This window comes from Apis cerana, linkage group LG14, assembly GCF_029169275.1.
Source record: "Apis cerana isolate GH-2021 linkage group LG14, AcerK_1.0, whole genome shotgun sequence".
NCBI classification, from domain to species: Eukaryota; Metazoa; Arthropoda; class Insecta; order Hymenoptera; family Apidae; genus Apis; species Apis cerana.
The window spans coordinates 6,081,853-6,104,739 of NC_083865.1; the positions used below are offsets into that span (position 1 = coordinate 6,081,853).

At 22.4% G+C, this 22,887-nt stretch overlaps 3 protein-coding genes across 10 annotated transcripts; 2 read left to right on the top strand and 1 right to left on the bottom strand.

Moving 5' to 3' along the window:
- The first annotated feature begins 165 nt into the window (after positions 1-165).
- Positions 166-8,953, top strand: LOC108003139 (endoplasmic reticulum mannosyl-oligosaccharide 1,2-alpha-mannosidase). 3 transcript variants are annotated; one of them, XM_062084236.1, is made up of 13 exons: positions 166-823; positions 1,229-1,275; positions 1,398-1,552; positions 1,631-1,798; positions 1,892-2,048; positions 2,133-2,318; positions 2,414-2,562; positions 2,651-2,839; positions 2,918-3,105; positions 3,220-3,346; positions 3,436-3,600; positions 3,708-3,857; positions 3,966-4,916. In XM_062084236.1, the coding sequence occupies exons 3-13, from the start codon at positions 1,454-1,456 to the stop codon at positions 4,182-4,184; spliced, it is 1,797 nt and encodes a 598-aa protein (XP_061940220.1). In that variant the 5' UTR covers positions 166-823; positions 1,229-1,275; positions 1,398-1,453; the 3' UTR covers positions 4,185-4,916. The 3 variants fall into 3 exon arrangements, with proteins under 3 accessions (XP_061940220.1, XP_061940219.1, XP_028525154.1); XM_062084235.1 differs by having other exon boundaries at positions 1,229-1,552; positions 3,966-8,953; XM_028669353.2 differs by lacking the exon at positions 166-823 and having other exon boundaries at positions 1,062-1,275.
- On the bottom strand, positions 7,085-14,297 carry LOC108003137 (uncharacterized). 3 transcript variants are annotated; one of them, XM_017065251.3, is made up of 3 exons: positions 13,845-14,297; positions 13,665-13,776; positions 7,085-7,963 (listed from the first exon to the last, which is right to left on the bottom strand). In XM_017065251.3, exons 1-3 carry the CDS (start codon positions 13,861-13,863, stop codon positions 7,630-7,632), a joined length of 465 nt encoding a protein of 154 aa, XP_016920740.1. In that variant the 5' UTR covers positions 13,864-14,297; the 3' UTR covers positions 7,085-7,629. The 3 variants fall into 3 exon arrangements, with proteins under 3 accessions (XP_016920740.1, XP_016920744.1, XP_016920742.1); XM_017065255.3 differs by lacking the exons at positions 13,665-13,776; positions 13,845-14,297 and adding an exon at positions 11,693-11,929; XM_017065253.3 differs by lacking the exons at positions 13,665-13,776; positions 13,845-14,297 and adding an exon at positions 8,743-8,885.
- Positions 14,298-14,770: 473 nt separating this feature from the next.
- LOC108003136 (probable ATP-dependent RNA helicase DDX17) lies at positions 14,771-21,610 on the top strand. 4 transcript variants are annotated; one of them, XM_017065250.3, is made up of 8 exons: positions 14,771-14,965; positions 15,486-15,836; positions 16,232-16,885; positions 16,972-17,144; positions 17,211-17,270; positions 20,651-20,893; positions 21,001-21,165; positions 21,252-21,610. In XM_017065250.3, exons 1-8 carry the CDS (start codon positions 14,949-14,951, stop codon positions 21,278-21,280), a joined length of 1,692 nt encoding a protein of 563 aa, XP_016920739.1. In that variant the 5' UTR covers positions 14,771-14,948; the 3' UTR covers positions 21,281-21,610. The 4 variants fall into 4 exon arrangements, with proteins under 4 accessions (XP_016920739.1, XP_016920738.1, XP_061940222.1 ...); XM_017065249.3 differs by having other exon boundaries at positions 21,268-21,610; XM_062084238.1 differs by lacking the exon at positions 14,771-14,965 and adding an exon at positions 15,948-16,053 and having other exon boundaries at positions 15,695-15,836.
- Positions 21,611-22,887: the final 1,277 nt, after the last annotated feature.

Genomic DNA, 22,887 nt, shown 5'->3' on the forward strand with positions numbered 1-22,887 from the left:
AAGTAGGATAAAGTAGATTAATTAAGAATTAAGAAACAGCACCATCTTTTGAGTACCAAAGACATTTTTCTAAAAATGCTCAAAAGATGGCGTTGATAATAGTAAATTTTTATTCTATCTATATCCTTTTCTTATTATTTAGTTTATCCTTGCTTATTTAGTTTCATTTGTGATACTCTAAAGATGGCAATGATTATATGATTTTTTCTATTTTTGTTTTTTTTTCTTATTTGTTCTCCTTTTTTATATTTGTTTCATCTGTGATACTTTGAAGATGATACTGATTCTTTAATTTATTTATTCTAATTTATTTATCTCTATCGCGTTATTTCTTTTCTATATTCGTTTATATTTCGTGATCACGATGCGAGAGATTAATTGAATATACTTTTATCATTTCTTTTTCAAAATTACGATATTTTAATTACGATTATTTAATTTTAATTTAATTTAATGTTAAAATATTACATTTTCAATTTTATATTATATCTTTAGTATGTTTAAAAATATTTAATTGAAAAGTAAATATCGTAAATAATTTTATATTTAAATTTTCTAAAATGAGAAATTTATAAAAGTAAAAAAAAATTTAAAAAAAGGAATTCTTTAGATGAAAGAAAAGAAAATAACAAAAAAATATAAAAAATATGTTATATGTACATAATATATAAAAATGTAAAAAAATAATATATATATGCAATAAAAAGAAAAATATTAAAATATACACATAAAATATATTATAAATGTTTATAATTATAATATATGTATGTGTAATATACATATATATATATACTTAGATAAAATCCATATGTTAAAAATTACGGTAATTAAAATTCTTTTTTATTTATTATATGCGTACAGATATATTTAATTGAAATAAGAATAAGCATGTAAATAAAAATCTTTAATATAAATCTCATAAGATTAATCGAATAATAAGATTTCATTGAATATTTATTATATTATTTAAAATTTTTTTTTATTTGTAACAATATCTTTATTTTTAACAATTAAATAATAGTTACAAATAGTATATATAGTATTTATAATACTTTAATATTAATCGTTTGATCGTCACTCTCACATATAATTATAGTATTAATTCATGAAACAAATTTATTCAATTGATAACATTACATTATAATTTAATAAAATTTAATAAAATTATAATAAAATTAATAAAATTGGTAATGCTAAAATTATAAACTCAAATTATTAACTTTCGTAGTATCAGAGTTTAACATCACGGCATTGATGGTTCGTGACATTCATGCGGTGTGAGTTTATTTTTCTAAATTTTATTAGTAGGAAACTAAGTAGCAGCATGTTCAATACGAATTTTATAAATGAAGACTTTCATAATTGATAAGCAATCATCATATTATTATTTTTTAAAGTGTTCTGGCTCTTATTATCATTACGTTCGCCAGAACAACTTAACCTTTGATGAAATATGTTTCCACCGAAAGACTTGGAGAAATCAGATTATATTAGTTTAAATATCCAAGAAAGTGCAACATTTACGCGAGGATCATCACGTAGTCTTTGGAGGGTAAGTCTGTAAAATATTTTTCCTAGCAATGTAATCTTTTTTAAAAAATTATTTCTAATTAAAAATCTTTTTTTTCAGCAATGGAATCAATTGTCAAGGTTTCAAAGAAATATTCTTTATTTCTTAGTTATTACAATCATATTAGTTATATTTTATCTTTTACCTGGTGATAATAAAAATGGAGTTTTAGATGAAAGTGATTATAATAACATAGAAGTAGTGCAAGATACTCTTAAATATGAAAAGGTACAATTAATTTAATATAAATAAGAAGAAATTTATATCAAAGAAGAAACATCTTTTTACATTATATAGTTTCTCTAAAAAGTAATTTTTTAGGCAGCAGAAGATATTGTAGTAGATAGTATAAATCAAGAACATAAAGGAGGTGGGGAGGTCATTGAGGAACCTGAATTCCAACCAGAAATAAACCAGGTGGACGATGATCAAATTGGAGAACCACCTCAACCTAAACCAAATACACTTAAATTTAATGGTAACTTGTATTAAATATTATATTTTTGTAATTTAATTATTAAACTTTTTTATTTATTAATAATGTTATATTTATTTATTTTAGGACCACAGAATAATAGACAAAAAGCTATAGTTGCAGCATTCAAACATTCATGGAATGGATATAAAGAATATGCTTGGGGTTATGATAATATAAAACCAATATCAAGAAAGTATTATGAATGGTTTGGCTTAGGTCTCACTATAGTTGATTCTCTTGGTACTATGTATATAATGGGTTTAAATAATGGTATTAATTTATATTTAACATATATTTAACATATTATTTATATATAATTATAAAAATTTTTTTACAAAATTAATAATATTTTCTATTATTTTTAGAATTTTTAGAAGCTAAAATGTGGGTTGAAAAAAATTTAGTATTCTCTTCAAATAGAGATGTTAATTTATTTGAAGTTACAATTAGAGTATTAGGAGGTCTATTATCAGCATATCATCTTTCAGGTGATAAGATTTTCTTAAATAAAGCTGTAAGTTTCTCTTATTCATTTGTTTTATTATTTCAAAATTATAATTAAATTATTTAAAGAAATTTAATTTTTAAATATTTATAAATAGACAGAATTAGGAGATCGTTTGATGCCAGCGTTTTCTACTTCATCTGGCGTTCCTTATTCCGACGTAAATCTTGGAACTAAAACTGCACATGGTCCTAAATGGGGTCCTGATAGCAGTACAAGTGAAGTTACTTCAATTCAATTAGAATTTCGTGATTTAAGTCGTAGTACAGGAGATCCTAAATTCGAAGTATATATGAACATTTCAATCGTAATTATTTTATTTGTATTTCATAAAAAAAAAAATATACAAATTATTATTCTTCAGGAAGCAGTAGCGAAAGTATCGGAACATGTACATCAATTAGAAAAATATGATGGTTTAGTACCAATTTTCATTAATGCTAATACTGGACAATTTAGAGATCATTCAACAATTACACTCGGTGCACGCGGTGATAGTTATTATGAATATTTATTGAAACAATGGCTTCAAACAGGAAAGACTATTAATTAGTTAGTATTTTTACCATGATTATTATTATTATTATGATTTATTTAAATTTTTTTTTCTTATTTGATATTTTTTATAAATTTATGATAATCATTTAAATTTGCAATTGTTTTTAGCTTACGAGATGATTATCTATTAGGTATTGCTGGAACTCAAAAGCATTTGGTAAAACGTACAGCAATTAATAAATATCTTTTCATAGCAGAACTAGTTGGAGTAAACAAAGAAATAACACCAAAAATGGTAAATTTTAAAATAAAAATATTTATCGTAATTTAATATTATATATTATTGATAATTATTACATATAGTATATTACATATACTTCATAGGATCATCTTACATGTTACTTGGGAGGTACTTTAGCTTTAGGAGTACATCATGGTTTACCATCTAATCATATGGATCTTGCTAATGAAATTGTTAAGACTTGTTATCAAACATATGCAATTCAACCCACGTTCCTTGCTCCAGAAATTACTTATTTTAATATTCAGGTAATTATAATAATAAATAATAATAATAATAATAATAATAATAATAATAATAGTAATAATAATTAATAAAGATTAAAGTATATTATATAGATATATCATATATTTAGAATACAGATGGAGAAAAATCAATGGATATGTATGTAAAGATGAATGATGCACATAATTTACTCAGACCAGAGTTCATTGAAAGTATTTTTTATATGTGGTATTTTACTGGGAATAAAACTTACCAAGATTGGGGATGGCAAATATTTCAAGTAAGCAATTATACTTTCCTATAAAACATATATATTTTTTTTATTATTTATATATATTTTTAATCACACACACACACACATACATATATATATATATATAATTTATAGGCTTTTGAAAATTATACGAAAGTAGAAAAAGGATACACCAGCATTGGAAACGTGAGAATTGTTTATAATACACCACAAAAGGATATGACAGAAAGTTTTTGGTTTGCTGAAACTTTAAAGTATTTGTACTTGTTGTTTGATGATACAAGACAATTAATAGATTTAGATAGATGGGTATTTAATTCTGAAGGACATCCGCTACCTATATACGAATCGTAATTAAATCCGATCACAAAATTTCATATATTGCATAATTTGTATAAATTTGCACCTTTAGAGAGTCTTAAATATCTTTCGAGGCCAGTGAATAGATATCATATGCAAATAAGAAATTAATCGAATTAATGTACTTTAAAATAGATTTTTAGATTAATGATATTCTAACAAATAATTCTCAAACTACATTTTCATAAAAATATTTTTCATTCATTATTCTATAAAAAAAAAAAAGCATTTATTGGTAATTATTTATGCTCAATTTTTTTACTAATTTTCTAATTCAAAAGTGTGTATTTTTAAATTCATCATTATAATCTATTTCATGATAAATAATTTAAAAATACAAAACATATTTAAGAGATCATATTTTTAAACAGTGTATAAAAATTGTTGATTACAATGTTTAAAAAAGAAATTTAAAAAAATTATTCTCTTATAGTCTGATATTAAATCCTCTTCTTTTTAATTCAAGTAGGAACTCTTACAAAATCACTTAATTACAAATCATCTATATTATTTACTTATAAAAAAAATTATTACAAAATTTTGATTAAACAAGAATTTTAAAAATAATATTAATTTAAGATATCTTAAATTATCTTCAAAGATCCTAGTCAAATCAAATTTTCTTTTTTGTTAACAAATGTATAATATTTTATTTCTTACATATTTTTATATTTAATTATTTTAGTTCAAATAAATGACTCAAGTAAATGAACATGACATTAAAAAGTGAAGATTAATTATTTCCAAATAACATATATCAATTTTTTAAAATATTAAGAATATTTTCTTATCTTTTAAAATTTATTATAGAAATATTTCTGTAATATAAAACATCTTATATATTACATATATATAATATAAATATATGTATATATAATGATATACTGAGTACTTTGAATTATTCAAAATTTTAATTTATTATTCCTCTTATAATAATTTAAATATTATTTATTGCACACTTTTTGTATAAAATATTAACAAATATTAAATGTTTACAAAACTTTTATAGGTAATATTAAAAAAAAAAGAGCAATCAATAAATTAAAATACGAAAAAATATATCGTAGAAATATCACAAGAACATGTAGGTATTTTATTTATAAACAGTTAATGAGATAGTAATAAATTATCATCATTTAATCAAAATATTGTAGATCTAATTCAGAATTATTATTAATTCTGAATTATTATTAAAATAATTAATCTATAAAAATAGTAAAATTTAAATTTTACTTCAAAACATCAATTATATGACAGAAGTTTAAATTATTCATACACAACATGCATACATTTTAGTTTTTATAGTTTTTGAAATATAATATGTAAATTAAATTGATTTTGTTGGTGATTAATTTATATATATATAGAATAATTATATAAGATATTCTAAAGAAAAAATTTTTTTAAGAAACATAAAATTTTTAATTTTAACATCTAAAAATATAATTTATCTTAAGAAGAAATAAATTATTTTTATATGCATTTGTTCATCTACTATAGCAAATAAATTTTCAATATTATTATTATTTTAAAAAAATTAAACATTAGATAAAATTATTAAAAAATAATAATAAACATAAATTGCATTCTTGTAATATAAAAATATTTGTTTGGCAACTTCATTCTTTAAATGTATTGTGGAATTTTATATTTTGTACTATCAATTATATCATATAACTTAATATTTATTCTACTTTCCAACAAGTGTAATTCATAAAAGAAAATATAAATAATATTAGAAGTAATGAATAATTAAATTAGATAAATATGTTACATTATTATATAGATTATTAAATTGCACTTTGTGTTATTAATTTCATTATTTAAATATTTTATTATATTTGCAAAACAATCGATAATATCGATACGATATTCGTATTTTTGATTTTTAAAATACTTTAATACGAAAGTCGAAAAATAAACCATATGAATATATAAAACATTCATTTAAAAATAAATATATTCTATTTATTGAATTCAATTTCATTATATATTATGATCTTTAAAAATCAAAATAATTTATTTAATTTATATTATGTATCAATAAAATGAGATATAATTTGATATTATGAAATGCAGAATTTGAAAATTTTTAATTATTGAATTTCTTATATTATTTTATTTTTGTTAATTGTTTATAAAAATAACAAATTTATATAAATGAATTTCGTAAATTAATTAATATGGATTTTAAAATCATGACAGTGTCTTTAATTTGTACGAATTTTGAAATATATTTACAAAATATATCTTTTTTTTTTTTTTACTAAAGAATTTAATAATTTTATTATATTTATTCTCAATTTTAAATGTTCAAAATGTAACAACTGCACATATCAAATTTATATATTGTGTAAATTGTAATTTTTGTACATCTTATGTGTAATATTTTAAGATTTTATGCCATTTATAAATGTAAAATGTTATTTTCAAAAATATTTAATCTATTCAAGTATTTTGTTTTATAATGAATATATTTTATAATTTTAATATGTAAATAAATTTACGGCACTTAAGCAGTCTTTAAGAATAATTAACATTATGACTTTTCATTCTTAATTTTATGATGGAATAAAACATATGTATATGTATATATATATGTAGTAATATTACATGATTTTTAAAAGGAAAAAATTGCTATAAATTAAAAATTTATTTAATATTAAGCTATTTTTAATGCCTTATTTAAATAATATATAAATATTTAGAAACTACTCTATCATTATGTAAAAATAGGAATGCACGAATAAGATTATCATGCGGAATTTTTTTATAAAGTTAAATTCATTGTTAATAATAAATTATAACCAGATAATTTTTGTTAAAAACTTATAAGAATAACATGTAAAAAAATAATTTTTATAAATTGGAATGAAATTTAACAGTCTATGAAATGATAATAATTACTATTGTTATAATTATATTATATAATATAATCAATTAATTTGTTATATACAGTTTAAATAAGCAATATTAAGATTGATTTTTTTATGTCAAAAATGATGTAAAAGTTTATAAAAGATTTAAAAATATTATATATATATATATATATATCTTAACTAAAAAATTTCAATTTCATTTTCATATACTTCATAAATATCGCACAATACAAAAATAATTATTTTATAAAAATATTAAATTTTTCAATTATCTCATTGAAATTTGATCATTTTTCAAATATGTTTTTAACATATTTCATCCATTTTCATTTAATAAATAAAAATCGAAGATAAGAATAAGATTTTTTTTTAAATACGAAGATTTAATATTTGTTTAAAAAATTGATCGAGCAAAACTCGATTATTAAAATTCCATTTGAATTTGTATCCCATATAATTCAATGGAAATATATATCATTCAAATTCTCTTCACACGCATATATACTAAATCGCATGCAACGAATATAAATGATTATTCGATACGCGAAGAATTCTGGCTGTTAAAGTATTACACACTCGCAGCACTGCTGCGTAAAATATATACAATCTACAACGCAAGAATCATTTTCAGATTGGGCGATTGGCTTGGTTGCCTCCGAGTCGAATCCATTCCTTTCAATTTTCGGTTGTGGTTCGGGAACCGGCAGCACTGCCTGCGTGATTGGCACTGCATTCTCAATCGTCTCGGCATCAGTATTCAATAATTTATTCGTCACCGGAATAGTAGGTGTGGTTGGCGTGATTTTACCAGAACAGGCTTCATCTGGTATATCGTAGTCTACCAAAGGTACAGAAGTCTGGAGCGGTGGAGGTGAATCACTGGACATGATGACACTAAAACAAAATTTCTTTTAAATCTTTTTTTTTTGTTTTTTTTTAACAAATATTTTATTTTTCATTTATAATAAAAAAATATTCAATATAATTTTTTTTAAATAAAATTAAAATTGATTTGCATATTTTTATTTCAATCAAGTATATTTGTATTTATTTTTCATAGTAAAAACATGATTAGTAAAAATGAGAGTGGCATGAAATATAAGATTTATATTTATTTATTCCACTAGTTATAATCATATATTCTTTAGATATACGCAGAACTTTTTTCATAAAATAATTTTTCATGAAAAATTCTACGAGAAAATTTAAAAAACATATTAAATTTTTCTGTAAATTAAATTCAGAATTATTATTCCTCTGTTAATCTGGTCAACGGGTACTTTGTTATTCAGGCTTGTCACATAGTTGACCTTAGTTTCTTTACTATTCAACTCAAATTACTCTTATTCGTGCTTATCACAATGCATCTTTAAAAAATTCATCATTTTCAATTCAAAGTATATTGAATGCTTATATTTTCTTGACTAAGTTGCTCTAATTATTTTATATCTTTTGATTTGTCGTAATATAATTATTTATAAAAGAAATAGTAATCAAAATCGTAATTTTATAGTATTATTCAAATACTTATATAAAGATTTAGTGTTTGATATAAGAAAAATATAGATTACACCTAAGACATTTTTTCATTAAACATTATAAAGGGTTTCTGTCTTTTTCTCTTCCTCTTCCTCTTAAGTATTTTGGTAGAAAGTGTAAAGAAGAAGACATACCACCTAGCTTTCATACATGGTTGCATTCTACTCTTTTCTTCTGACGTCAAAGTAGAATAAAAGGATATCTGCTTGGCCATTTTGTAAATATCGCAGATTTCAAGTGATTAGAATCATGCCATCTCATGTGAAAATATGCCTCAAGATTCGTGTTTCGAATTGTTTATCCTTCTCCATCAATACTGCGAATAGAGCGCCACATCTCCCCTCCTGTTTTATTCCAAGTTCACACATCACTGATCACACATTACATTATCCAATTTTGTATAATTTTTCGATTAAGTAAAATAAAAAAATTTAAGTTTTGTTTTTTTGATAATTAAACATGCAATATTTTAATAACACGATATCAAAAAGTATTGATAAAAATAAAGATTAAAAATATTTTACAATATATTAAAAATTTAAATCAGCCATTGATTTTGTAAGTATTGAAAAATTAGTTTATAATCGAATATTTTTAATTTTTTTATCTCCAATTAAAAAATAAAAAACAAAAATCATTTTCATAGGTTACATGAATTACATAATTATTATTTTGAGAAAAAACGAGCAATTTCTATTAAATAAATTCTTGCAGTTAATCAAGACTACTAATATGACAACAGTTTCTATTGATTAAATACATGCATTGTCCATTGAAATATATTTGCTCATAATAAAACGGTCAGCTTCAGTTTATGTGTTTATATATAACATTATGCGAAGTATTATTTAATTAAATATAAAGTTTAAATTCAACGATTTTATAATCAAAATTGTTAAATTATTTGATAATTGATATAATAATAAATTTTCGTTTATCAATTAAAATTTCAATAAAGAAAAGAATTATATTCACCAATAAAATAAAATAACTGGTTTATTTTATGCTCAATAGAATATATATTCGCACTTGAAGATTTACATGAAAAAAGAAATATTCTACACGTCATGAAATAAAAACTCGTCATAATGAATTCACACTAGAAATACTAGAAATAATTTACATTCGAAACGAACATTTTGTTATTATATAAATTACAATTATGATATATTTATATTATATATTATATATGTATATATAAATGTATTGTATATTATATATATATTATATAAAAAATTAATCAATAAAAATCAAAATCATCGTATCAAATTTTAGTTCTACTTATGATAGTTCGATAATATCGATAGTTATTTCGATATTCGAATCACCATTGTTCAGTTACTAGAACAAGAATTCTTTATAAATATAATTTCTTTGTTATTATATAAACATATCAATTCAATGATTTTAATTATAGTTAATTAATATAGTAATTAATAATTAATTAATAATTAATTAATATTAAATATTAATTAATAATTAATTAATATATAATATAATATTCATACAATAAATCAAAAGTAAAAATTAAAAAATAAATAAAAAAACAATTTCATTAAAACCAATTATCAAAACTAGATTATTTATTATTAAAAAATTCTAGTATAAACAAATTGTTCGTTTTATCGTTACAAAAAATTTAGCAAGTATATCACTTCACATTTTAAAATTCATTTATTCACAATCACGAAAGAATGGAATAATTAACAATTGCATGTACTATTGCTACAGTTTATATTATAAATATTTTTATAAATAAATTACACTATAAATAATATTTTTTTAAATATTAATTTTTTATATTAAAATACTTGGTATACCGCGAAACATGAGCAGTTCGTGCCTCGATCTACGTTGAACTGCTCGATCTAACTCTTAATATATGTTCCCATCCCGCGTGTATACTTTTCACGTGGATACAGGAGCGTATCTTCCTACGAAAATCACCCTCCTTTTAAAAAAAAAAGATAAAAATAATTTATTTTTAGAAATTCAAAAAAAATTATGATTATATAAATGATTAAATATTAAAAACTAAACATTAAAAAAATGTATAATTAGTATTTAATAATAATTTATAAAATATATAAATTATTGGAAACGAATTAAACTTACATAAACTTATATAAAAATATTTAAATATATATTTATATTATTTTTTTTTAAATTAATTTTTTTAATACAATAAAAGAAACAAATATTATATATACATATTTACTTAATGATTTTAAGATAGTTTTAAAATAGTGTGTCTATACGCTCTTATACAATAAAATCTATAAGGTAAAAGGATCTTATTGGAGACAACTTAAAAAGAATGTTCGACGAATGAAAGTTTCATAAAACCACAAGCGGGATTAGTATCACTTTTCAGAAAATTACATAAGCAAAAAATTTATTATTATTAGAAATATAAATTATGAATATGAAAAATAAATTATAATTTTATGAAATTATTTATGTTCAGATCTCTAATATCTTTGATAGATCTATGATAATTATATTGAAATTAGTTTTTTTAGTAATATGTTTACATAAAAACCATGTTATACTTTTTTGAAGAAAAATTACTTTCACAAATTAAAACACATTACATTTTATTTAGTATCATTATATATATCTCACAGAAAATATATAATTAAATATTCGTTTCATTCTCTCACATTTTCATAATTATATATTAATACTTATCTATTAATTGCTATTACGAAAGACGACTTATTAAATTAAAATTTCTCGTTAATTTATAATCACATATTTAAAACTTCGATTTTCAATTAAAATTAAAATTATCACAAATGTAATAAAAATTATTATCTTTATAAAAACAAAATTTAAGAAATTGAATAGATATTTTTATTTTTAAAATAAAAAGAAAAAAAAGAAAACTACATAAAAAATAAAATTAAACATTATATATGAATATTTCGTATAAGTTTTTATAATAAAAAGTGAAAAAATTTTTAATATTTTAATCAAATTCAATCGAATGAGAATTAAAAAATCAAAATTAATCGAGAGAGGAGAAGGGTGAGAAAAGAATGCTTAACCTCGAAATCTGCCAAATCGGCTTGTTGAACTTACTCGTAGGATCCACGCTGTAGCAATAGATTTTTAAAACGCATAACTTCGTGATTAGTAAGATAATTATTGAAACAAATTATTTCGATTGCGCTTGTTTATGTTCACAAATAACCGTACGAAGGATCGAAATTATATAGTATCTCAATTTCAACGAGCGACGAGCATGCAGATACACGAAAGACTGGCAAGAGACAAGCAAAGCATACATACACAGCAAGCGGGGAGCAGGTGAGGTAGAGACAAAACTTGCCGGTAAACGACAATCACTTAATAAATTAAATATTAACAATTTACATAATTCCTCAATTCGAAATTAAATTTAAATTATACGAAAATTTAATATTATCATTAATAAATATCTAAAATTATTATTAATAAATATCTTTACATGCAAAATTTTTGTAAATATAATGGTTTTATAATATTTGACTATCGACAATTATGAAAAATGTGTGTTAATTTTACTTAATTATTTTATTAATATTATTAAGTAACAATTATTGGTATTACTAAATCAATCATAAAACATATATGATTTATCTAATTATTATATAACGGAAATATAATAGTATTATTAAATTATTTTGAATGCATACAATATACACATAACAAGACGCGCATGCGTCACAAAACAGATTTTAATCTTTCGTAAATATATTTTGTTATATTTTAAGAATTTTTTTTTATTTTTATCAAATCTGTATTATTTTCTATATTATATATTATATTATTATGTAATATTATTATATAATATAACATAATATATAATAAATATATAATAAATATATATATATATATATATAATCTTTTTAAAAATATATACTAATATAATTTAATGATTGAAAATTTAATTTATTTTGATTTATTTATTAGTACTACTTAAAATATAAGGGATATAAATTGATCCAGACTAATGCACCCTTCTTTTTTTGTTACGATATTCCTATTATTCAATATATTAAGAACCGGATGTATTTTTACTGGCAAACCTTTCTCAACGATTATGAAGTTCCTTATTAACATTGGATAAACTTATTAAAAAAAATTTTTTAAATTATTTAAAAATTTAAAAGTAAATTTAAAAATAATTATTTAATATAAAAATATAATAAATTAGAACAATTTAATTTAATAAACATAATGTTTAAAATAAAACTAATTTTAAAAATAAATTTATTTTAAAAAATAATATGTATTATATAAATTTGAACATTTCTTTAATTCAAATTTAATTCAGCATATAATATCATTAATTTTTTTAATCTAGATTTTATTGAAATGCGGTTTATTTTTGACTTATTCTTTTAATATATATATAAGCGAACCATATAAAACCAGTTTTAAAGCGAGATGGATACAGAATAATACAGAAGATACAGAAGAATAAAACTTTTCAAATCAATAGCTTTTAAAAAAATCATAAATAAATTGAATTATAATATCTTCTTTTTTTATTTTTACAACATATATGTAAATAAATAATATAATTCATTTAAAAACTTTCAAAACCGAATATATAATTTAATTTTTTATTTTCATTAAAAATAGATTATAAATGCTTGTATTTAAAATACCATTTTCAAAAATGCACTTGGATATTGCTTAGGACATTTCGTTTACTTTCAAAGATGATAGATTAAATTACTTCTTCACCTTCATAGAAGTCACTTGATACCACAAAGCATCAGTCATGACATTAAGAAATAAGAATAAATAAGAACAGAATATCAAACACTAATTCATATAAATATTTGCATACTCATTATCAATATTACGATATATATCAATAAAAAGATAAATATTTTATGGTAAATGATAAATGATGAAAAACAATCTTAATTTTTCCATATTTTTTGATTCTTAATAGTGTGCTAAAATATATAAAAGCAAATAATATAGAAGACAAATAAAAGGTTCATATTATTTTTTTAAATATAATTTTTAATACAATTTTTAAAACATGTAGATTTACCTTTCAGATGTACAAGGAATTTCTTCCGCATAAACATCAGCACGTGTGGTTATCGTTCCGTTTCTCATCGTACCGTGGTTGTCACATAACAAAAAAGGAAGCGGTGTTGATCCTGAAATTTAGTTGTCGTTGATTCTTCGATTATTTCTGATCACATTTCGCGTGAAGTCATCTTCTTACTTTGTCTTAGATCATGCATATTGTTTCGCGCTATATGTCGATGTTCAAGGTTTTACGCATGCAATTCTTATTAGTTTTTTATTTTACGATTTTTAATTATCATGTCATTTTTAAAAATCTTTTCACTTCGATTAATCTTTCATATTTTATATTAATTTTGTAATATTGTTATAAATATCATATTATTTTATTAAATATTAAGTATAACGATTTTAAAGATTTTTATATAGAATAAGCATATATAGATATATATAATATATCATAATCATTATATATCATTTTAAAGCGAAAACTTTTTAACATTTTAAAAAAGTAAAAGAATTTTATTATTGTGAAGATTATAATTAAAATATATTTTGCTTGCACTTTAAATATTAATACACTACAATAATACACGATAACTTAACCTCCCCTATCACTTCAGTGGTTCAAGAGCAACTAATAGTAATAAATGTTCTGCTCTGCTGTGGAAACTACGCCATCGGTAGAGACGAACAGAAATGAAATGAATTTAAATATTTTTAAGAAACATTTAAATATTAATAAATAAAGAGGTATTAATAAATAATATGTTTTTTTTATTTTAAAAAACAAATTTAATATTAAAAATTAAAAATTAAATTTATTAGAAATTTAAAATTAAATATTAAAAATTATAATTAAAAGAAGAAAATTACAGTTTTATAATTTATTATATAAATTTTAATATTGAAAATTTATTAATTTTCCAAATTAATAAAATAATAACAAAATTTTAAATAATTAATATGTGATAGTTATATTTATATTGTGTTAATTTTAAATAGTAAAAGACTAATAATTACAATTTAATGATATGTTTTTCATTATTTAAAAGTTTAATATTGTTTATAAAATTATAAAAATTATTATTAAAATAGATATTAATTATTGCGCATGCGTGGAAAATTTTATAATGGTATCATTCTTTCTTATGATTACGTCGTTTGTGGCATAGAAAACGCTTTCATTTACGGTTTTTGATTGGAGTTAAATTTTATAACTTACTATTTTTTTATGTTTGAGTAATTATTATTAATAGTAGAGCGTCATTAAAAGAAGGGAGAAAGTAAGAAAAAATTGAATATGGGTCGCTATAGAAGGTAAGCCATATATGTATAGATATGTGAAAATGCATGTTATCAATATGTTCAATGTTCAGCACTAATATCACATATTTGAAGTGAATATATTTGAATAGCAACTGTTCATGCAGTACAGTAGAAAAAATTATATGTAAAATGAGAAATAAGACTAAGGAGAGATTCTAAAGCATTTATATTTTTACAGCCATTATAACCTTCCACATGTTTTTGATATAGACTTCAAAAAAATTTATATATATACATATATATTATAAAATTTAAAATAATTTGAATTTTTAAAATTAACGATAAAATAAAAATGTTATGTACTTTAAGTAAATTAATTAAATAAAATTGCTATAGATTTAATATATTTTAAAAAAGTATATATTATGTTAGAAATAATTAATAAAAATATTTGTATTTTTATTTTTATAAATCAATGTGATTTATTATTTAGAATTTTTTATTTAGAAAATAATTTATATTTTAAATTTATATTTAAATATTAATAAATATTTTATATTTTATTTTTTAGTCGTAGTCGTGATAGAGATAGGAGACGTAGATCTCGTAGCAGATCTCGTAGTAGATCACCAAGAGATAGAAGAAATTGGGGTAGCAGTGGAGGCAGAGATCGAGGTGGTGGTAGAAATAGCCGTGGGCAACCTGGAGCAAATTTAAGGAAACCTAGATGGGATTTAAGTCGATTAGAACCTTTTAAAAAAGATTTTTATGTACCACATGAAGCAGTTCAAAACCGTGATCCACGCATAGTTGAACAATACAGAAGTGAAAAAGAAATTACTCTTAAGGGAAAAAATATACCTAATCCTGTATTTACATTTGAAGAAACAGGTTTTCCAGACTATGTTCTAAAAGAAATTAAGTAAGTTCTTTTAAAATAATAAATTTATTTAAAATAAAAGTGCTCCAAATGAATTAGTATTTACAATGTACAATAATTTTACAATAGTGATATTAGAATTTGTTTCTTAAGTTTAGAACAAGTATCCAGTATGCGATGACATGTACATTGTCAAGAATACTATCACACAGAACTTAAAACTTGTTTATTCTGGAACTTTTAACTTTCATCAGATCAAGTAAGAACAGAAGTAGAGTTGTTAGGATTTTAAGATAAAAACAGAATAGCAAAACATTAAAATTGATAAAAAAATGATTGAAATAAATATTGTAAAATTTGACTTAAACATTTATGCAAAATGAAATCAATTTGATTTAATGGATTATAAAAAAATTGTTGTTATTTATAATTTTCAGACGACAAGGTTTTACAGAACCTACATCAATACAAGCACAGGGTTGGCCAATTGCTTTAAGTGGAAGAGATATGGTAGGAATTGCATCAACTGGTTCTGGAAAAACATTGTCTTATATACTTCCTGCAATTGTTCATATTAATAGTCAACCTAAATTAGGTCGAAAAGATGGACCTATTGCTTTAGTTTTAGCTCCAACACGAGAGCTTGCACAACAAATTCAACAAGTTGCTGATGATTTTGGTCATTCGTCTGGCATTAGAAATACATGTTTATATGGTGGAGCACCAAAAGGTGCACAAGCTAGAGATTTAGATGGTGGTGTAGAGATTGTTATAGCTACACCTGGTAGATTGTTAGATTTTCTTGAATCAGGACGTACAAATTTAAAAAGATGTACCTATTTAGTATTAGATGAAGCAGATAGAATGTTAGACATGGGATTTGAGCCTCAAATTAGAAAAATCATAGAACAAATTAGGCCAGATAGACAGACATTAATGTGGTCTGCTACATGGCCTAAAGAAGTAAAAAATTTAGCTGAAGATTTTCTAAAAGATTATGCTCAAATCAATGTTGGATCTCTACAATTAGCTGCAAATCATAATATATTACAAATCATTGATGTATGTCAAGATTATGAAAAAGAAAATAAGTAAGAGATTATAAGTATATATTTAAAAAACTATTTATATGTCAAAAATATTATATATTCTTTTATTTCTAATATTATTTTTATAGATTGAGTACCCTTTTAAAAGAAATAATGGCAGAAAGTGAAAACAAAACTATTGTATTTATTGAAACAAAGCGTAGAGTAGATGAAATCACAAGAAAAATGAAGAGGGATGGGTGGCCAGCTGTTTGTATACATGGTGATAAGACACAACAAGAAAGAGATTGGGTTTTACAAGGTAAATATTAATTTTATATGACATTTCAAAATACAATCAAAACTGATTTTTCTTTTCAATTTTTAGATTTTAGATCGGGAAAAGCGCCAATTCTTGTCGCAACAGATGTTGCTGCTCGTGGACTTGGTAAGTAAATGATTGTTATGATAAATGTAATAAAATAGAAATAAGAGTATTATTCATCATTTTCCTTTGGTATGGAAAATGAATTATTTTAAATCATATTTCTAGCAGTGAATTTAATAATTACTATAATATTTTGAATATCTTGTTCTGATATAATATTAAAAGTATTATAAATAAATATATATATTCAAAATATAATATGTACTTACTAATTAATATATATCTTTTAAATATTAATTTTCTTTTGTACTGCAATTGTTTTTTAGCAATGAATAGTTTTATAATATTAATATACAAGTGATTCTTATGTATGTAATAATCAGAACAAGATTTCATTAATGAACTACTTTATGATTAGAATCAAAATAAAAGAGATTTATCAATTTCTTAATTAGAAACAATAATCAATATCAATAAATTATATAAATATAAATAAATATTTAAATGAGATTTTTCGAATTCAGTGATTTGGAAATATTAATAAGAAAATATTTTATAAAAATAACTTTACAAATTAAATTTAAATATATAATATTCTAAATACATAATGTGGTTCATTTAGCATTTTTAATATGTGTAGTTATTTTGCTTCCTCATTTTTTGCTAAAGGTAATAATTTTTGAATATTATATGAAAGAAATAAAAAAAGAAAGAAATATTACTCGGCAAGCATTTTTTATTGATTCATGAAGGTGAATAATGAATAAAAACAATTTATTTAATTAAAAAAAAAGCAAATGACTTTTAATTACAAACAAACATTTACAAAATTTATATTGAAAATATATGATATAATTTTCTTAAAGAATTATATAATTTTGTGGGATAATGAAAGGCACCATTTTATATTATTGTATCTACATCATGATTATAATTTGAACTTAAAATTAATCTAATAAAAATGTTTCATGCTTGCCAAAACTTATATAATGATTATAGAAGTTTAAATTATATTTTTTCCCATAAACTCGCTTTCATTGAGATTACCAGAATTTTGTAGAAGATAGTTGATAAAAGAAATAAAACAAAATATGAAAAAAACAAAAAAAAATACTGTAATACAAAATTCATATTGAACACAGGAAGATAATGAGATAAACATATACCTAACGCGGTTGGATCTTTGTTTGTATTGCAGAGGCACATTGCGCGCAGACCCACGCCGGGTAATGCAAAGCAAATTGGGGGTGCCCGCCGCCTGTTTGTTCGGTGGTGCACTAGTTTGCATTGTCTGCGCTGGCTGCGACGCGTGCCTCTATACGTCAATTACGTGAAGGGCCAGTCCGGGCCAAATCGGGATCTACTTTACCTTCTACATACTGGATATCAGTTCTACGCTACGCTGTACGCCATCTGGGCTGGCCAAGTCGTTGTTGCCAGAATAGAATCCCCTGCGCTGGCCGCTCAAGCTAATCAGACCCAACAACGGTCCAATGAGGCGGTGGCATGGTAGCTGATGCCAGAGCCTCTAAGTGTGCCCTGTAGCAACAGAATGGCGGAGGCTGTAGCTGGAGCGAGCGCAAACAGCCAGGCCCTGCCCGTACGTTGCTAGCGACACTCACCCACTGCCTAATTTTAGTATAACAGTAATTTTAAATTAATCGCTATATATATATAACTGTATATATCAATAATTACAGTTTCTATATATAATAATTCAGTCAATAATTATAGTTTCACCCAGAAAAAGGGCAATTTGACTGTATAGCATTCTTCTTTGATAAAGACTAAGATAGTTTTTGATTAAAGAAATTTCGTTCGATATTGAAATATTGTACAATTATTAATTTAGAAGATGTAATTAAATATTGATCATAATTATAAAATTATAATAATCATAAATCAAAAATTAATTGCATTTATTTATTATATATTTATTACATTTGATTTATTTATATTTAAAAGTTTCTTACAAAAATTTCAGTTAAAGTTAAATATCTTCTTTATTAAGAATTGCCCAACATTTCATTTGATCAAAAATGTCTTAGATTTTTATAAAGATGTAATATAGTTCAAATAGCATTTTTCTAAGGGTTTCAATATATATACTTTTATATTGCATATATATATATATAACAAAATGTTTTGTAAGATGTGATATACTAAAACATATGAGAAATTCTTGAATTAATACAAGTTAATTCTTTATATTTTTTTGTGATCATTATTTATCAGCTTTGTAAAATATAATAATATTCTCAATAATAATTTTATATTTCAAATTATCTTTTATATATACATTATATATAAATTTAAAAGTTGTTAATTAATGGTCACATAATATTATTAAGAACTCTCTTGTTCTTAGTTTAAGAATTTTTAATATTTTATATAGCCCATATTTTATAAAACATTCTGTACTTGTATGTATGCATATATGTACATTTCTATATACATACACATTCTTATATCCATTTAAATTTACATTTCCTTTATCCTTCTGAATCCTTCATAATAACTGTCATTACATATTCACATTATATTAACTATCACATTCAATAAAGTTTTTTGTATATCAATTCTGGTTTCATTTTATTTTGATATTTTTGTTTTTTTTTTTTAAGAATATAAATGCATAATATTTATTATGATAAAAATCAATAAATAAATGCATAATATTTAAATAATGTAATATATGTATATAAAATTAATTAAAATTTTAATAATTTTTCTAAGAAATATATAAAATACTTAAAACAAAAATATATAAAATAATAAAAAAAATTAAAAATAAAAATATACAGAAAAAGAAATAATATTTTTATTAATGAGGAACCAGAATTGTTTTTGAACGGAAATTTATTTCAGCATTTTATACTTTCAAAACGCTCTCTAAAAACGTAATATTTTTTTTTGTTACTTTAATTTTTATTTTATTTTATTATTTAAATAAAGTTAGAAATGGATAATTTATTCTTAAAGGAATATAATAAATAAAATATTTTGTAAGATTTAGGTTCGATGTAGATAAGCTATACAATGTAGTTAGTTGCAATTTCTCAGTAGTAACGCTGTACATTCGACTTTATTTGTATTTTCAATATTCTAATTATATACGTTCGTATTATGTTATTAAAAATATAAAATGTCGAATCACAGCATTACTACAGTGAAATCGCAACAATATCATATTGCTCGTCTATATCAGCTCTTAATATATTTTTTCTTTTTTTTAATTTTATTTTTTAAAACATATATAATCAATGAATTTATAACTATCTTTGGAGAGCGTAACATTAATCTAAAAATTTATTCAAAATAAATGATTGATATTTAATACAATATTTTATACGTCTTGCCATACTACTATCTTAACCAATGTCTGTCTGGGAGGCGGATGCTTTTAGTGATCAGTATCTAATACGTATGCTTTATTTCAGACGTTGAAGACGTCAAGTTTGTCATCAATTTTGACTATCCTTCCTGTTCGGAAGATTACGTTCATCGAATCGGTCGAACAGGGCGTCGGCAAAAAACTGGTACAGCCTATACCTTTTTTACACCTAATAATTCGAATAAGGCTAACGACCTAATCCAGGTATTAAAAGAAGCGAATCAAGTTATAAATCCAAAGCTATTAGAACTTGCCGATAGTAAAAGTGGTGGATATGGCAGACATAGAGGTATTTGTATACTTTAACTTGATATAATAACTTTTTTTTTTTAACTTTTATCTCATATTATTACAATTTGCATTTATTGATGTAATTAATTGATTCAATATTCTTAGGTGGAAGAAATAGATGGCGATCTCGAGGTGGCCGAAATGGAAAAGATCGTAGCTATTCAAGAAGTAGAAGTCGAAGTCATAGTAGAGAATACAATGGTCGTGGTAATCGTCGAAGTTATAGTCGGAGTTATTCCCGGAGTCGTAGTCCTGTTAGTAATCGTGCAGGTAAGTAATAATAAATTCATATTATATTATCTACATCTTCATAATTCCACTGAAACAGATTTGCAAATTTTGTATTGTGTAAAAAGATTTGTATGTTTACAGAAGTAATCGGTAAAAGTTATTGGAGCAGCGAAAGATGATCTTCCATAAGCAGTTAATGACTAATTGCATATAATTAATGTTTTTTTTTTTTACGTCTCTTTTAAAGTACACACTTAATACACGTCATATAAATTGTAATATTGATATTCCACTAATGTAAACATGTCATATGACGTGTTACGTATAATCTTTGTGCATTACAAATAGATTATATTAGAAATATAAGATAAGTGTTTCTAACGAACGAGTATACTTTCTTAAAATATAATAGAATGATGTGATCAATTGATAACACGATTAGAATATATTGATTTTAAATAAAGTGAAAAATTATTTAACCAAATTATCGAAATTAAAAACTCTGAATAAAGTCAAGAATACAATTTGATATTATATCGATACATATATGTATATATATATATATACATATATAGCGTATATATGTATATATATATATATACATTTCTGTATCCATAGATTTTTTTTTAATTCACATTTTAATTATATAAGATAAATCTATATAAGAATTTGGAATTATTATATTCACATAGTATGATATATACGTTTTATAAATGGCCGTTGCATATTTGATAATATAAAATAAAGAGTATGTAAACGGCAATGTGACTTTAATTGATGAATGACAACAAATTACTTAAAAAGTTTAGATTGAAAGAAAAAAATATCGTATTTACTAATGAATAATTATAGGTAGACACATAGTGCTTATTAGCAATTAATTCATATATGTACTTGAGCATTTAAATTCAAAAAAATAATGTACAGTATTTAACAAAAATGTAATAAATAAATTTATTAATTAATTTAAAAAATTATTTACCAATTATCTCCTGTCTTCTCTCATCTATTATATCTATTTTCTATATCTATTATATTTTTTTTTCTTATTTTTTCAGACAAAAAGATTTAAAAATCATATAAAATATCATACTAATTTGAATCTTCAAATACAAATTCTATATTTATAAATCTTAAATGTTCTTTCTATTCAATTACTGTTAAACAAATATTGGAAAATCTCTTCGTCATCTCAACAGTGAAGTGATTGGATTTTAAATGAGAAGTTTGTCTATAAGACCATTGGTAAATAATGTTCACATTTTTTTTTATTAAATAAATTTAAATATTAAATAAAATATTAAATAAAAAAAAATCACTTTCACCATTTAGATAATAGAATAAAACTGCACAATATTAAAATAAAAGTTATTTATCATTACCACAAAAATAATATATAACACATTATTTTAAAAAAACTTCATACACATGTATCTTCATTCATAATTATTAATATTTGCAAATTCTATAAATATCAAATTGATGTACGAAGATGTTAAATTTATTCAATAATTTTTTAAATAAATAATTGAGAAAAAAATCAGAGCGCAATCTTGAGTGAAAAGCAGCAAAGATTTATGAATGAACTGTAATACAGGTGGATGGGTCGATAGAGCAGCCCCCCGCAAGATCGCACTAGGCAAGGGCGTAGTAATCGATAGAGTGAGGGTGAAAAAGGATAGAAGCCGGCTCGAAGCAGACGAAGAACAGCGGAGGCCGTGGAGGGCAGAGTCCATTCAGTAGAAGCAGCAAGGCTGCTAT

Bases quoted from the DNA above. Each gene is read 5' to 3' on its own strand.
- LOC108003139 (XM_062084235.1), top strand. From the start codon at position 1,454: ATGTTTCCACCGAAAGACTTGGAGAAATCAGATTATATTAGTTTAAAT. The intron at 1,799-1,891 runs GTACAATTAATT...GTAATTTTTTAG, and splicing joins ATACTCTTAAATATGAAAAG to GCAGCAGAAGATATTGTAGT. The intron at 2,319-2,413 runs GTATTAATTTAT...TATTATTTTTAG, and splicing joins TATAATGGGTTTAAATAATG to AATTTTTAGAAGCTAAAATG.
- LOC108003137 (XM_017065251.3), bottom strand. The intron at 7,964-13,664 runs GTAAATCTACAT...ATTTTGTTTTAG, and splicing joins ATTCCTTGTACATCTGAAAG to TGTCATCATGTCCAGTGATT.
- LOC108003136 (XM_017065249.3), top strand. The intron at 15,837-16,231 runs GTAAGTTCTTTT...TATAATTTTCAG, and splicing joins TATGTTCTAAAAGAAATTAA to ACGACAAGGTTTTACAGAAC. The intron at 17,271-20,650 runs GTAAGTAAATGA...GCTTTATTTCAG, and splicing joins TGTTGCTGCTCGTGGACTTG to ACGTTGAAGACGTCAAGTTT.